Source organism: Limulus polyphemus, unplaced genomic scaffold (assembly GCF_000517525.1).
Source record: "Limulus polyphemus unplaced genomic scaffold, Limulus_polyphemus-2.1.2 Scaffold8468, whole genome shotgun sequence".
Taxonomy (NCBI): Eukaryota; Metazoa; Arthropoda; class Merostomata; order Xiphosura; family Limulidae; genus Limulus; species Limulus polyphemus.
In genome coordinates, this window is record NW_013674078.1 from 3,188 (window position 1) to 19,279 (window position 16,092).

General features: G+C 36.6%; 1 protein-coding gene across 1 annotated transcript in view; it reads left to right on the forward strand.

The window, feature by feature from the left end:
* The window catches only part of LOC106475361 (malate dehydrogenase, cytoplasmic-like), a 25,494-nt gene that overhangs the window by 2,754 nt on the left and 6,648 nt on the right, over positions 1-16,092 (forward strand). The window contains exons 2-6 of the mRNA XM_013936049.2: positions 1,499-1,600; positions 5,990-6,086; positions 7,594-7,769; positions 10,040-10,162; positions 10,815-10,991. Coding sequence (XP_013791503.1) covers positions 1,499-1,600; positions 5,990-6,086; positions 7,594-7,769; positions 10,040-10,162; positions 10,815-10,991 — 675 coding nt within the window. The remainder of the gene's footprint in view (positions 1-1,498; positions 1,601-5,989; positions 6,087-7,593; positions 7,770-10,039; positions 10,163-10,814; positions 10,992-16,092) is intronic.

Consider the following 16,092-nt stretch of genomic DNA (forward strand, 5'->3'; position numbering starts at 1 on the left):
TATATGCCGAGTTCAATTTATCAATGTTATCAATACTATAAGATCCTACGCATTCCACACATACAGATTTCATAATAAAATAATATAAAATCAATATAATTTTATCAATTTTTGATCCTTAATTTTTAGGGGTACATGGGAACCTGTCAAAATGCCCAGGGCCAAGGGGTACAGAGGAACAAAAAGGTTGGAAATCCATGTACTAGGAAATGGGGGCTACGTATAAATTTATTTAATTTCACAGCAATGAGTGCATGCTAATGATTACATTATATCAACAACCACTTGATAGTATTGTCTGAACTGACTGCCTTTGGTCCTGTCTGAGTCTAAACATGTGCACTGATTGGTTGAATTGAGAGAAAGAAGAAAACAAAACAGCATGAAATCAGTAACGTGTTGTGTAACCACAACACTTCATTCTTAAAAACAAAACAACATGAAATCAGTAACGTGTTGTGTAACCACAACACTTTGTTCTTAAAAACAAAACAACATGAAATCAGTAAAGTGTTGTGTGACCACAACACTTCGTTCTTAAAAACAAAACAACATGAAATCAGTAATGTGTTCCGTAACCACAACACCTCATTCTTAAAAACAAAACAGCATGAAATCAGTAACGTGTTGTGTAACCACAACAATTCATTCTTAAAAACAAAACGGCATGAAATAAGTAACGTGTTGTGTAACCACAACACCTCGTTCTTAAAAACAAAACAGCATGAAATCAGCAATGTGTTGTGTAACCACAACACTTCATTCTTAAAAACAAAACAGCATGAAGTGCTGAATCCACCATTAAAATCCTAGAAACAAAGTTCACTTTCAAACTCAAAAAAATGGTTAAAGAGTCCGGAACTATTCTAGATTCAAGTTCTGTTTAGCACAGCCCTACATACAAATAGAATGTGAGAAAATACTAGGTGTCACAATGAAATTTCAGTCAGCATGGTAACCTGGCACCTGGGATTTGTCAAGGTTTGAGTTAAAAGAAGAGAAATAATAAGTGGTACACTAGATATTGAAATTCTAGTCAGTTCCCTTGTCTAGCCTTTTTACTTATTTATTTAACAGTTTCTGATGCTAGGACAGTTGAAGGGTGAAAGACCGTGTCATCTCACTTTCAGAGTTTTATTGAACAACTATTTTATGTCAAGAGAAGTATAATAATATGTATTTTGTACATTGTTATCAAGGATAGCAGTCAACAAGACAGAAACATTGAGTATTAATAAAAACAATATTCTGGATTTTGGGGTTATGATTCTTTATTATAAAATAAGTTACTATGAGTAGGTGTAATTAATATTCTAAAGCCATACCTCGTACACATGGTCAAACATAGACAGACAGAAGTAATAAATAGAAGCCCAGCCTTTAGGACGAAGATAAAAGTACAGTTAGATACATTAATGATTATAATAAGTTTATACTAAAATTATCAACAATGTAATTAATAAATCTGTGTTAAATTATATCATTATTAATTTCACAGGCTAAAGAACCCATTCGTGTTCTGGTGACAGGAGCTGCTGGACAAATTGCATATTCCTTATTGTTCTCTGTAGCCAAGGGTGATGTTTTTGGACCAGATCAGGTTTGTTTTAGTTCTGGATTACATTACTGAACAGTCTTTTTTTGTTACTTGTCTTAGTTGTGGTGAAAATGGCTGACCAACAACAAACTCTCTCCCTTTTACTAGATTACATTCAAGCCAGGTTTCACCAACATTTTGATGGTTTATATGATTCTGAGTTAATTCATACAAGTTTTATGTATGCAGAATAACACTACTCAGACAAGTGTTATCACTGAACTTTCAGATCTTTCTTTCTGAAAAAAACACATTACTAACTTTTGTTTTTCTAATTTTTATGTAATTTTTGTTGTTTTTCAACACAAATCAATTGGAAAAAGGGCCTTAAAACAATTATACTGCTGTTAAGAGACTGACTTGACTAGTTGGCCCAGCAAGTGTGAGTATAGTAGTTTAGACTCAACAGTAGGTTGGTTGTGTTTACAGTGTGTTGATACTATTTACGAATGTCCTTGTTGTAACGGAAAAAGATAGTTTAATGAGTGCATACTTGCCATATGGCTCTTATAATCACTTGTACCTGTAGTTAGGGAAACTTAACATTTATATGATAAAATATTCCATGGAAAATTCAGAAACTAGTGCATGTCAATAAATAAATGTTGATTTTTATGATGTATTAAATTTTTCTTTTATTAAGAATTTTATTTTTTTAACAACCAGCAACCACAGTATGGCAATATCAATTAAATTGTAAAAAAAAGATTAACAGTAAAGGAATCTATATTAAAATCAGTGATAAATATTGTCCTTCCATTGTCAGCTAGTGGAATTTAAAAATATAAACTAACTCTGGGACAGACTTCTTATCATTTGGCCTTTATACCTAGACCACCTATTATTGTAGTTAAATACATGATAAAAAGCATTATAAGTGAAGATTGACAAGTACAGCTTGAACTCTTGGACAGCTTATTGGTAGTCCTGGGTTCAAGTACTAGTCACTTCCACTTAAAATGTAATGTTATTTCATGGTTAGAGTAAATACAATATTTGTCATGTTACTTATTTATTCCAATAGTCTTACCTCATCTCAATCATTGTTCTGCCCTCTAAGCATTGCTAAAAAAATTTCCAGATCAGTGCACCAGTTTATATACCCCATCAACTTCATGCCATTTCTGAACATGTACTCTTCACCAATAGTATTGTGCCATCTATGTTACCACAGCTAGCTATATCTGCTCAGTCTTCACTTTCTCGATTGGCACTACATCATTTAGACTTGTGTTTTTCCGTGTGTGACTACAATTTCTGATTATGCTTTGTTGCCATTTCTAAAATTTTTTTCAACAGTTTTATTTTTCAGTGTTTGAATTCAATTGTTCAACAATTTTTCCTCTGCACTCTCCTTAAATACCTGGCTCCTGTGTTGTTGGGACTTGTATGGGAAGGATACTTTACTTGTGGGGATGCATCTCTCCCTTTTATCTCTGTAAGATCTACGTCAGACCCACCTTCCTATGCAATACAGTATTTGGAGATTGATCTGATTCCTTAGAATCCAGGATTGATGTGGCTAGATTGCATTATTACTCGTCTTCTGTAGCCACACGTTTATCTCACCCTCTCACTTCTTCCCAGGAGTCCCCTGACCTTGTTTCCTCTCCTCACCCAGACACTTCCCTTCCTCTTGGTGCTCCTGTCCCTACCCTAATTTCTTCTGCTCCCAGGCTGAACAATGCCAGAGTTATACATGACATGACAGAGGTTCCCAGAATGGTAGGGGCTAGATTGCTCCACTTTTCGGCTGTGTGGTGGCATTTCATGACAGATCCATAAATCCTACAGGTGCTGTCAGGAGGTCTCTGCCTTCATTTCAGGTCTCCACCTCCCCTTTCCCATTCCCCTATTTCCTTCCCACCTCCATGGGATCCTTCATATCTCAGTCATCTTAACAAGGCTGTCCACAACCTGCTACACAAACAAGCTATCCAGCAGGTGTGACCCATTCAGCCAGGGTTTTATTCCCATCTCTTTGTAGTGGCCAAGATGATGGGAGATTTGAGACCCATCATTGATCTGTCCTGGTTGAATTCTTTTTTGGACCCTCCTCCCTTCTTAATGGAGTACTATCTCTCAATACGGTGAATGTTTTCCCTGTGACTCTGGAGGACCAAGTTTGATGTGATGGACATCTATCTTCAAGTTTCTATTGCTTCCGAGACATGTTTTTTTTTCTTTGGGTCACAAGAGTGGTGTATTCCATTTCAGTACCCTGCCATTATGACTAACTTCATTGTTTTCTGTTGGGTGGTATGCACTTTTGGCCTACACCTTCCCTCAATGGATCTTCACACTCGTTTTACATGGATGACCAGCTCCTGCTCATTTCTTCCCATTCACAGTCAAGAGTCCACACTCGTCTACTCCTACAAGAAGCAGCATGGGTGGATTTTCTGATCAAGGTGGAGAAGTCTATTTTTATCCCCACTCAATACTTTCTTCATTTGGGGATTTTCTTCAATTCCAGCCTTAGTTGGGCCCAGGATATTACGTGAGTGGTCACAAAGGCCCTCACCTCACATTCTCTCATGGCTCAAGAGTTTCTATCTCTTTTGGAGATGTGGGCTTCCTTGTAAGATCTCATTCCATTGGTTGAGCTCATTTGTGTTCATTTTATTGGACTCTCCTTGATCAGTGGAACTTTTCCTTGGATCCCTTAGACCACCTTGTTACCCTTCCTTCCACAATTAGGGCTGACCTGGCTTGGTGGCTCGACAGCAGGGAGTAGACCACAGCTGGGGTTCCACTTGCTCCACCTCATCTGAATCTACATCTGTTTACAGATGTATCTTTAGAGGGTTGGAGTGCTTCCCTAGACTCAGGAGATTTCTAGTCTCTGATCGGTCAAGGAGTCAACATTCTCAAACTTCTGGAGGTTCATTGAGCTTTTTTCCACTTCCTTCCTCTCCTGTGAAGGAGGGTGCTTGTGATACACTCCAACAACTCCACTGTGGTCAATTATATCATCAAGCAAGGGGGTACCAAATCAAGGTGTTTTAAGACCCTGAATCTCTTTTTCTGGGCCCACAGTCATCACATTGTGGTCTTAGCTTGCCATTTTCCTGGCACCCTGAATCTGTTTGTGGATCAATTATCTCATACCAACAAGATTTCAGTAAGTTTGAAGGGGTCTTCACATCTATGCTTACCCTCCTATTCGACTCCTCTCCATAGTTTTATCCCTAAATTTAACAAAATCGATGTTCTGCCTTTGGTCTATTCAATTACACTGTGTATGTACATAGCTAATTCATTTTATATTTCATTATTGATTACACTGTGTATGTACATAGCTGATTCATTTTATATTTCACTATTGATTACACTGTGTATGTACATAGCTAATTCATTTTATATTTCATTATTGATTACACTGTGTATGTACATAGCTGATTCATTTTATATTTCACTATTGATTACACTGTGTATGTACATAGCTAATTCTGTTTATATTTTACTATTGATTACACTGCCTTTGTACATACCTAATTCTGTTTATATTTTACTATTGATTACACTGCCTTTGTACATACCTAATTCTGTTTATATTTTACTATTGATTACACTGTGTATGTACAAGCTAATTCTGTTTATATTTTACTATTGATTACACTGCCTTTGTACATACCTAATTCTGTTTATATTTTACTATTGATTACACCTTTTAAAAGAAATTGCACTGGTGCACATCCTTTTTTCCACTCATATACGATTGATTTCTTACTTCAAGGCTGAAGAGAATGTACCTGTTCCTGAGGTACTGTAGTACCCCACAAGTGTGCTTTGTTTTCATTGTGGAGCACACCCATCCATTCTGGGCAGTTGCTTTCTGCTTTGTTTCAGTGTTCTGCACTTGCACCATCCCCTCCACCGTGTCAATGTGGGATTCTATTTTGTGTGAGTGGAGTTAGGACCATGTTGGAAGTTAACATTTTTCTTACACTGAAAATATATACATATGTGAAGGTAATTACTTCCACTCGCACAATTCCCACCCTTCTGCCCCACTGCTAGTGTTCTTCTTTTTGAGCCTGCCAATTCTCAAATGTGAAAATTGATTGGAAAAGCAGAAGGAGCTAGCTGTGTGGTGCAATACTATTGGTGGAGACTAGTCAAGTGCTATGTACAGGTCCAGAAATGACTCACAATTGATGGAGTACATAAATTGGTGAGCTGATTGCAAAAACATTTTTAGCAATGCTTAGAGGGCAAAAAAAAAAGATTGAGTGTCAGCCGAGGTAAGTACCTATCAGAAATACGTTTAGGAAATTGTTAACTTTCAGCATTTTTTATTACAATTTTGAAGAATTAAAGATTATAAGTTAGGCCATTTTTCACGAAAAGTTTTGTAGCTATATTAATGATCTTGAATATTTTTTCTAGCCCGTCATCTTGCACTTGCTTGACATTCCTCCAATGATGGGTGTGTTGGAAGGAGTGGTTATGGAGCTTATGGATTGTGCATTCTCCCTGGTAAGAGGTACGTCAAATAACTGATACTCAGATTTCACATATTAGAAGTATGAACAATTTCATAATGAAACCAAGCACTGAATCTGTCTGCATATCATAAGGCCCATGGACATCAGGGACCATTTTAATCAGCAGGATACTCTGTCCAAAGACTGATGTATGCATGTGAAATACAAGCCTAATTTCAAAGTCATTCTTTCATAGTGGGTTACCCAAAGCCCAGGTTTTTCATCTTGTAGCACTTTATAGTAGAATATAGTAAATAATTAATTTGTGATACTTATATAACAGTCTCGAGTCATCATAAATTTACCAATATTTAGAAAATAACTACAAACAAATTACATCAGATATGTAGTGCAACTTGTTGAGTTCAAGCAGTGCTTGATTAAATTAGTTACTGTAGGTGGGTTTAATATTATCCTGAATGTATCAGGTGGTAGTTTTGGTTCTCTAGGTGGGTTTAATATTATCATGACTATATCAGGTGGTAGTTCTGGTTCTTAGGGTGGGTTTAATATTCTCTTGAATATATCAGGTAGTAGTTCTGGTTATGTAGGTGGGTTTAATGTTCTCATGACTATATCAGGTGGTAGTTCTGGTTCTGTAGGTGGATTTAATATTCTCTTGAATATATCAGGTAGTAGTTCTGGTTATGTAGGTGGGTTTAATATTATCCTGAATGTATCAGGTGGTAGTTCTGGTTCTTAGGGTGGGTTTAATATTCTCTTGAATATATCAGGTAGTAGTTCTGGTTATGTAGGTGGGTTTAATGTTCTCATGACTATATCAGGTGGTAGTTCTGGTTCTGTAGGTGGATTTAATATTATCCTGAATGTATCAGGTGGTAGTTTGGGTTCTCTAGGTGGGTTTAATATTCTCATGACTATCAGGTAATAGTTCTGGTTCTTAGGGTGGGTTTAATATTCTCGTGAATATATCATGTAGTAGTTCTGGTTATGTAGGTGGGTTTAATGTTCTCATGACTATATCAGGTGGTAGTTCTGGTTCTTAGGGTGGGTTTAATATTCTCGTGAATATATCAGGTAGTAGTTCTGGTTATGTAGGTGGGTTTAATATTATCATGAATATATAAGGTGGTAGTTCTAATTCTGTAGGTGGGTTTAATATTCTCATGACTATATCAGGTAGAAGTTCTGATTCTGTAGGTGGGTTTAATGTTCTCATGACTATATCAGGTGGTAGTTCTGGTTCTGTAGGTGGGTTTAATATTCCTGTGAGCATGATGTATTGTAATTGCTGAGATACTGTAGATGAGTTTCAGTTCTATAGTAATATGTACAAATTTTGACACTGGCATTAAAATATTTAAAAAAATGTATGATTGATAGTGACAGGGAATTAAGTTTTATGTCTTAATGTAAAATACTGATTTAATATTTTCATGTAAAAAAGTCAGTCAGACTTTTTAGTGCATAGTTTTCATAATTATTATTTAAAGGAGTATGAAGTAGGGATATGTTTGTGTTTATACGATGAATGTGATTTTATAGAGATCATCCCAACATGTGATGAACAGCAAGCTTTCAATGATATTGAAGCAGCATTCCTTGTGGGAGCAATGCCAAGGAAAGAAGGAATGGAAAGAAAGGATTTGTTAGCTGCTAATGTTAAGATCTTCAAAAGCCAAGGAAAAGCACTAGACCAGTTTGCTAAAAAGACTGTAAAGGTATGTGTTTGTATGTAGCTGGGATTTACATATATAAACTGTAAAGGTACATGTTTGTATGTAGCTGGGATTTACATATATAAACTGTAAAGGTACATACTATCTAGGATTTACATATATAAACTAACGGTACATACTAGCTGGGATTTACATATATATACTGTAATGGTGTATGCTTCTGTGTAGCTAGGATTTACATATGTATATACTGTAAAGGTACATACTAGCTAGGATTTACATATATAAACTGTAAAGGTACATGTTTGTATGTATGTTGTATGTCTTATTGTTACTACTTTATATAGTATTGTCACTGTTGTATCTTATTGTATACTACTATATATCAATATTGATACTGTTGTATGTCTTATTGTTACTACTGTATATAGTATTGACACTATTGTATCTTATTGTATACTACTATATACCAGTATTGATACCGTTGTTTGTCTTATTGTGTACTTCTATATATCAGTATTGATACTGTTGAATGTCTTATTGTGTACTTCTATACATCAGTATTGATACCGTTGAATGTCTTATTGTGTACTTCTATATATCAGTATTGATACCGTTGTTTGTCTTATTGTATACTATTACTATATATCAGTATTGATACCATTGTATGTCTTATTGTGTACTATTACTATATATCAGTATTGATACTGTTGTATGTCTTATTGTGTACTATTACTATATATCAGTATTGATACTGTTGTATGTCTTATTGTGTACTATTACTATATATCAGTATTGATACTGTTGTATGTCTTATTGTGTACTATTACTATATATCAGTATTGATACTGTTGTATGTCTTATTGTGTACTATTACTATATATCAGTATTGATACTGTTGTATGTCTTATTGTGTACTATTACTATGTATCAGTATTGATACTGTTGTTTGTCTTATTGTATACTACTATGTATCAGTATTGATACCGTTGTTTGTCTTATTGTATACTACTATGTATCAGTATTGATACCGTTGTTTGTCTTATTGTATACTACTATGTATCAGTATTGATACCGTTGTATGTCTTATTGTATACTACTATGTATCAGTATTGATACCGTTGTATGTCTTATTGTATACTATTACTATATATCAGTATTGATACCGTTGTATGCCTTATTGTATACTATTACTATATATCAGTATTGATACTGTTGTATGCCTTATTGTATACTATTACTATATATCAGTATTGATACTGTTGTATGCCTTATTGTATACTACTATATATCAGTATTGATACTGTTGTATGCCTTATTGTATACTACTATATATCAGTATTGATACTGTTGTTTGTCTTATTGTATACTACTATATATCACAAACAACAGTATCAATACCGATATATAGTAGTATACAATAAGACAAACAACAGTATCAATACCGATATATAGTAGTATACAATAAGACAAACAACAGTATCAATACCCTTATTGTATACTACTATATATCAGTATTGATACTATTGTATGCCTTATTGTGTACTGTGCATCAGTGGTGTAACTTATCATGTGTATCTGTAGAAATACAAATTCTTAACATAAAAAAACTCTGTAGAAATAAACATTGTGCATACAAAATATGCTCACTGTTTGCTGGTACATATTTTGTTTGTGAGTGTGTGTGTACTTGGTAGTTAAAAATAAAATTAGTATTGATAATAAAAAAAATTTTTAAAAATGAGATCATTTTCACCATACACTGATTGATGAATTATGAAATATAGGACCTGATGTAAAGGAATTTATATCAAATCTTACAAGCTTTTTGTTTTTCTTCATACCACTATATATGGGCCTACTCTCCCAAGCATTACTGAAGGTCTATCATTTGGCCAAAACTAAAGTCCACTGCAAATAGAAGAATAGACATTGTCTGTACATCATTCAGTGATTTTCTTTTTTTCACTGAATTTATAAGATTAGTGACAAAGAAAAATTCACAGTCTAATTTTAATGGTCAATATCAACAAAGTTTTTCTGTATTCATTTTATGATGTAATTTCATCGGTTGGTCCTTCAAAGTATGTTAATACAGGCGTAAGAAGAGCATGTATCTAGTAAACACAGCAAAACAGTTTCAAAATGCTCAATGTCACATGATGTAAAAGAGTCACTGAAACTTAAATACACAAGTTTTTAGCAAGGCAGATTATTTTGAGGAGCAAAATATTCATTATTTAGAAAACTTGTGTGTGGAACACTGAGTCATGTAGACCAGTATTAGTACTGTTTGGTCTCCTGTAATTTAGGTTCTGGTTGTTGGAAATCCAGCAAATACCAATGCTTTCATCTGCAGCAAGTATGCTCCTTCCATCCCAAAGGAGAACTTCTCAGCAATGACAAGACTCGACCAAAATAGAGCACAGTCTCAAGTAAGTGTTCTTTTCCTAGTATACTAGGAAAGAACACTTACTTTCATTGTTAACTGTAATGTGAACTTTGTTGTTAATCAGCTGAAATAAGGGAGGGTACAACAATGAAAGTAATGGTTCTTTCCTAGTAAACTGTAATGTGAACTTTGTTAATCAGCTGAAATAAGGGAGAGTAAACAATGAAAGTAAGTGTTCTTTCCTAGTAAACTGTAATGTGAACTTTGTTGTTAATCAGCTGAAATAAGGGAGGGTATAACAATGAAAGTAAGTGTTCTTTCCTAGTAAACTGTAATGTGAACTTTGTTGTTAATCAGCTGAAATAAGGGAGAGTATAACAATGAAAGTAAGTGTTCTTTCCTAGTATACTGCAAGGTGACCTTCGTTGTTAACTAGCTGAAATAGTTGATGGTAAAACAATGAATAAATAAACTAACTAGTATTATGAGCTCTTTATTAACTTGTCTATTATACCAATGTGAAGGGTTTTTGGAAAGATGTTAAGAGTTTGTGAATGGACATGTAAGTATGTGGTTTACCCAGTCTTGCATATCAATATAGAAGTATGAGAATTGATATTCCAATAAGTTATTTTAAAGTGATCATTTTTTAAAAGTAAAAAGACCTAAAATTATTTTCTTCTTTATTCGTCTAGATTGCATTCCGTTTGAATGTGCCAGCTAATAATGTGACGAATGTCATCATCTGGGGTAACCATTCATCAACTCAATTCCCTGATGCAAGCCATGCCCTGGTGAATGTTAATGGAACTATCAAAAAAGTTGGTGATTGCCTGAATGATGATGCTTACCTCAAGGGAGAGTTTATTACAGTGGGTATTTAGTGAACTGTCTGCCTTTTGTAGATTAGTAAAAATCACCTAACTCTTAGTTTCGTCGTGAAACACTCAACACAAGATAGAAACTTCATATTAGTGAGAAAATTCTTTGAATAAAGTGATTTATTTACATATTAAAGAGTTAAATTATAGCAACACTGTTTTGATTGTTCTGAATCAAGGACATTGTGTGCTGCTGTGGTCAGAAAATGGAAATCCAGACATTGACATTGTATTTAGATTTCTGCTATGAAGGGTTTGACAAACTCTGACTTAGGTGTTATAGAAACATGTCTTGTTCTTGGTGCAGATGTGTTATACTGTAACCAAATCTAAAGTTTACAGTGATATTTTTTTTTCCCTGTGTTGTTAATCATTTTCAAAGTTAATTTATGTGGTGTTTAGTGTCAGTACTTAGTGACTTAAAGATGAATTTTACTTATTTGGTCAAAATGCATCATTGAAGATTTTAACACTACGTATTCATTATGTAGTGAGGTAATCTTCCTCACACCAGTTGTTTGTAGGCAGACAGATACATCTTTCTAATTGAAGGTAATCACTCAACCATCTCAATGACACTGTATAGTTTACTTTTTGTGGTCAGGCAGTTAGTCCAGTAATTTTATACAGATGTATTCTTTAATAGTAAGATCTTTTGCTAAATGACATGTGGCTGGGTGGTTATGTAATGTACACAATAAGAATATGTGCTTCAGGATTAACCCACAGATTACCAGATTCTCAAAAGAGGAATAGTTTTAGACAATGGGGGAAGACTTCACAGTTTGGTATCGAACACATTCTCAGCATGAAAACATTGTTTAGTAAAGGAAATGTTGTTTATTTAGGGGTTATTTATTTTCATTACATATGTGCGTATATGCACATGTGCTTTTGAAACATTGTTTTTTTTAAGTTATTAGTGCATGGAACTAGATTGGGGAAATGTATATAAACACAAAAAATAATGAAGTATGGTGCATGTGTGTTTTACTGTCCAATGTAAACTAAAGCTATAACTAGACTTCTATTTACAACTTTCCTGTGGACTGTAACATCTATAACTAGACTTCTATATTCAACTTCCCTGTAAACTGTACTGTTGTACCATCTATAACTGACTTTTATATACATCTTCCGTATAGATTGTACTGTTGTTCGATCTGTAGCTACACTTGTATATTCAACTTCTGATACAGTACTTACCTTTTCACATAAGATTAGCTATTGTTCAGTGCTGCCCTCTATATGCAAACATTTTCTTTACACATGCCACAAACCTTGCACTTCCCCCTTGTGGAATTAGTACATTCCAATGTGTGTCTCATGTAAATCATTATGCATCATCTATTAACCAAAAGTAGCATAGTATGCTAACATGACGCATGTGACTCCCTCTATACCCCTCTACCAAACTTTCACTTCTCATTTGGAAGCTTTTGAGAACAAACATTTTCTTTTGTGCTTCGCGTTCCAGTTTGAAATGGTTCTATTTTTTAATTTTTTTGGTTATACATTACCACATTTCTCCCAGTTTATTATAGTTGCTTTTCTGCACTAGACAGTTTTGTGAAGTTTTCATGAGTTATGAATTGCAAAGTCCACATTATCACTTCAGGGGTCACACCAACAACCGATCTTCAATCTCAGGTGTGAGTGACACGACTGTGGATCATTCTGATTTTGTCCATAGGGAGATTGAACATTACTTGACATCACCTGAGCTCCTTCAGAGTCTGCTGACATTATTCGCATGAAGACAATTTTGGTCGTCTTTTATCTCCTCTCGTATTTGCCTTTCCTTCCCAGTTCCAGCCCGATGATTCACCTAGGCCTTGTGATGTTTTGTCTCTTTCCCCAATTTCTTATTCCCCTCATTCTTCTTTGTTGCATGAGCATTCTTCTCAACCATTTTTGGTATTTCCTCCTTCTCCTGATATTTGTGTCCATGTGAATCACTTTCTCTCACACTTAGGTGAAGGGATCAGTATGCCACTACCCTGAGAGCCTGTGATCAGTACGCCCTTGCTTACCATCGGGGGGGGGGGATGTCCGTTTTTGGATCACCAATTGTTGTGTTCCTTATTACGTCTTTCGGGGTGGCTCCCAAATCTAATGGTAGTCTCACACGTGCTCAATATTCTCACCTTCGTCTTACTCTCAATACCTTTCTCTGGTATCTGTCTTTTAAGCATCTCCTCTCAGAGGCTTTCCACAGAAATCCCTTTGCCTTCTCTCTTCCACTTTGGCCCGTATTTCTTCCTCGGCTATGTCGTTACATACGTGGTTTCTTTGTCGTTGAGACCTTATTGGTAGAAACTCCATTCTGGCTCTTGTTAATTTACCTTCCATTTATCTGAAGGATTTGTGTCTTGCTCCTTTTCTTCAACATTATGTCTTTGACACTGTCCCTGATGATATCGAGCCACAGGTAACATCCACCCGACAAAAGTCCACCCTTTCAACTTTTGTGGCCCCTTTGTATCGACCAGAGCCTTCCATGCCACCTATTCCTGCTTTGTGTCCTTCATCCTCCCATTCTTTACCCGTTCCTTCAAATCTGGGTACTTCTTTTCATCGAGGTTGTTGCTGATGCCTCATCCATCATCAACAGTACTGGTGACTACCCATTGGGTTCAGGGCCTGTAGAAGCTTGATTGTTGGATTTCTTACTTCCTGGCTCCCTTTTGTTGAGGATCAATGGGTGACAAAGGTTCTTTCAGAGGGACTCATGTTTTGCCTCACCCATTTTCTTTCCTCTTCAAGATCCCATGACTTGCCAGCATCTGTCAGAGGCAGTTCCTGATTTGCTTTCACAGCAGGCTATCGAACTTATTCACCATCCCATGGAGAGGTTTTACTCCTGTCTTTTCGTGGTCCCCCCCAAAAAAAAACTGGGGATTGGCAACTAGTCATTGATTTGTTGTGCCTCAACTGCTTCATTGCACTCCCCAAGTTCACTATAGAATCCTTTCTCACTCTGAGATGGGTGTTTTCCCCAGGATTGGGCATGACAAGAAAAGATGTTTTCAATATCCATATCCACATCCCGATCGCCCTTCAATCCCATCTTTATCTTCAGTTTGTTTACCAATTTTGAGCTCTCCCCTTCGGACTTGCCTTTGGCTCTATACGTGTTTTTTCACATTCCTCGGGCCTTTGCACGTCATATTCATACTTTAGGGTTGCAGTTTCATCTTTACATGGATGACTGGCTACTTCTAGCTCATTCCGAGCAGAAATTGACAAATCACACTCACCAACTTCTTTATGTGGCAGCTCAAAAGAGCTGGTTGATAAAATTGGAGAAGTTAGTACTTAATGTATTTGGGGGTCTTCTTTGACACCAACATCAGTCGAGCTTTCCCTTCTCTTGTATGCCTCAGTTCTGTGGAACTTTTAGTTCAGTGTGCCCTTACAGCTCGAGAAGTCTATAGCTTTTGGGGATGTGCATGGAATCCTCTTTCTGCTACCATTTCCATTACTCCTTACCTGAGAGTCAATCTGCTGTGGTGACTCAACAAAGCTCATACATTGGTGAGCGTGTCATCCCCCTCTCCCTCCATTTGAACCACTTGTCTCACGTTCCTTAAGACTTGTCCCTTAAGACCCATTTCCATCTCCTTTTGGCCTGTGGACATTGCTGATCTGATTTATTTGCCATTGACATTTCATTTACCCTTTATCATCCTACCTATCTTCTCCTTTATCCTGATCGTGCCTTTCTCCCTAAAACTGGCAGCTTGTGAAAGTTGTTCCTTCTTTTTCCCAACCTTATATCTCCCATCTTTACCCTCATCCATATCCCAATAGACTGCTGTGTCCCATCAGGACCCTATGGTGCTATTTTGTATGTACAGCTACCTTCCGGGATATGTGCAACCATCTTTTCATTCCCTGGCAATTTTCCTACTTTCATGATCTTTCCCCTTCTACCCTTATGAATTGGGTCTGCCTTCTGGTCTGTTTGGCCTACTCCTCTTTACCTGCTTCCTCTCGTACCTTGTTCTATGTGTCCTCTCATCAAATTCGGCATCTCAGATTTTCCCTTGATTCCCATCTTTGTTGTCCATTGGAGAAGCTTATCCAAGTTGGTATGTGGACCACACCCAGTACATTCATCTCCCATTATCCTCATCACATTGTGCTTTCCTCCTTATCAGGGTTTCGTCTTCTACCTGTGACTATGCTCCAGACTTCGGTGCAACTTTAACTGGTAAGTTTTATTCCTTTTCCTCTTTTTCAGGGAGCTTTCTTTATTCCCTCTTTTTTCACATAGATCCCACTCTATGGTGAGTTGTGTCTGACCAGGTATTCTTTCACTTAAAATCCACACTGTAAGCCATGTTGACTCGCACTCTCTTGTCAATAGCTCCGCATTGTCACCATAGAGATGGGGTGTTCCATAAGATTGCTGGAAGGTTATCTATCTCATGATAGTTGCTTCATAAATATTTCCGTTTCTGGACTGTACCACCCATGGATGGCATGGGTAAAGGAGAATGGGATAGCTGCCCATCCCGGCCATACTTTGAGTGAATAACTCAGTATGGTCTGCTTTTCAAAATAGGGTTTCTTGGTCACCCATTGCACTGTCTCCAGTGATGACATTCCTCTGGACCCTCCAATGCATTCTCACCCCCTTCTTCAAGTGGAGTATGGGAGTTCATGCCACTTTCAAGGTACTGGGGTGGTGGACTATGGAAGCACCCTTCTGAATGGGTTCCACTAATAAGTTGGATATAACCATTCAGTCAAGAGTAGGGTGGTGGTGTTCTGCTGGTGTAGATGGAGAAAAGTATACCTGGCTCAGAAGTGGTGTGCTTCCCCCCCCCTCTGATCTCCAGATCTCTGTCTTATGGTCAGGGGTATCCTTTGGACACTTTCTGGGGTGCTTCTGTTATTCCCTCGCACTGCCCCCCTCTTGTGAGTGAAGGTAAGTACCATATTGGAAGTTATAATTTTCCTATACTGAAAATGTATTTATGATAGGTACGTACCCCCTCTCACACTTCCCACCCTTCCTCCCCACATGTCTGGTGCTCACACCTTCTGCCAATCTGGCAGGTTTGTTAGAGGAGTGTAGGAGTCA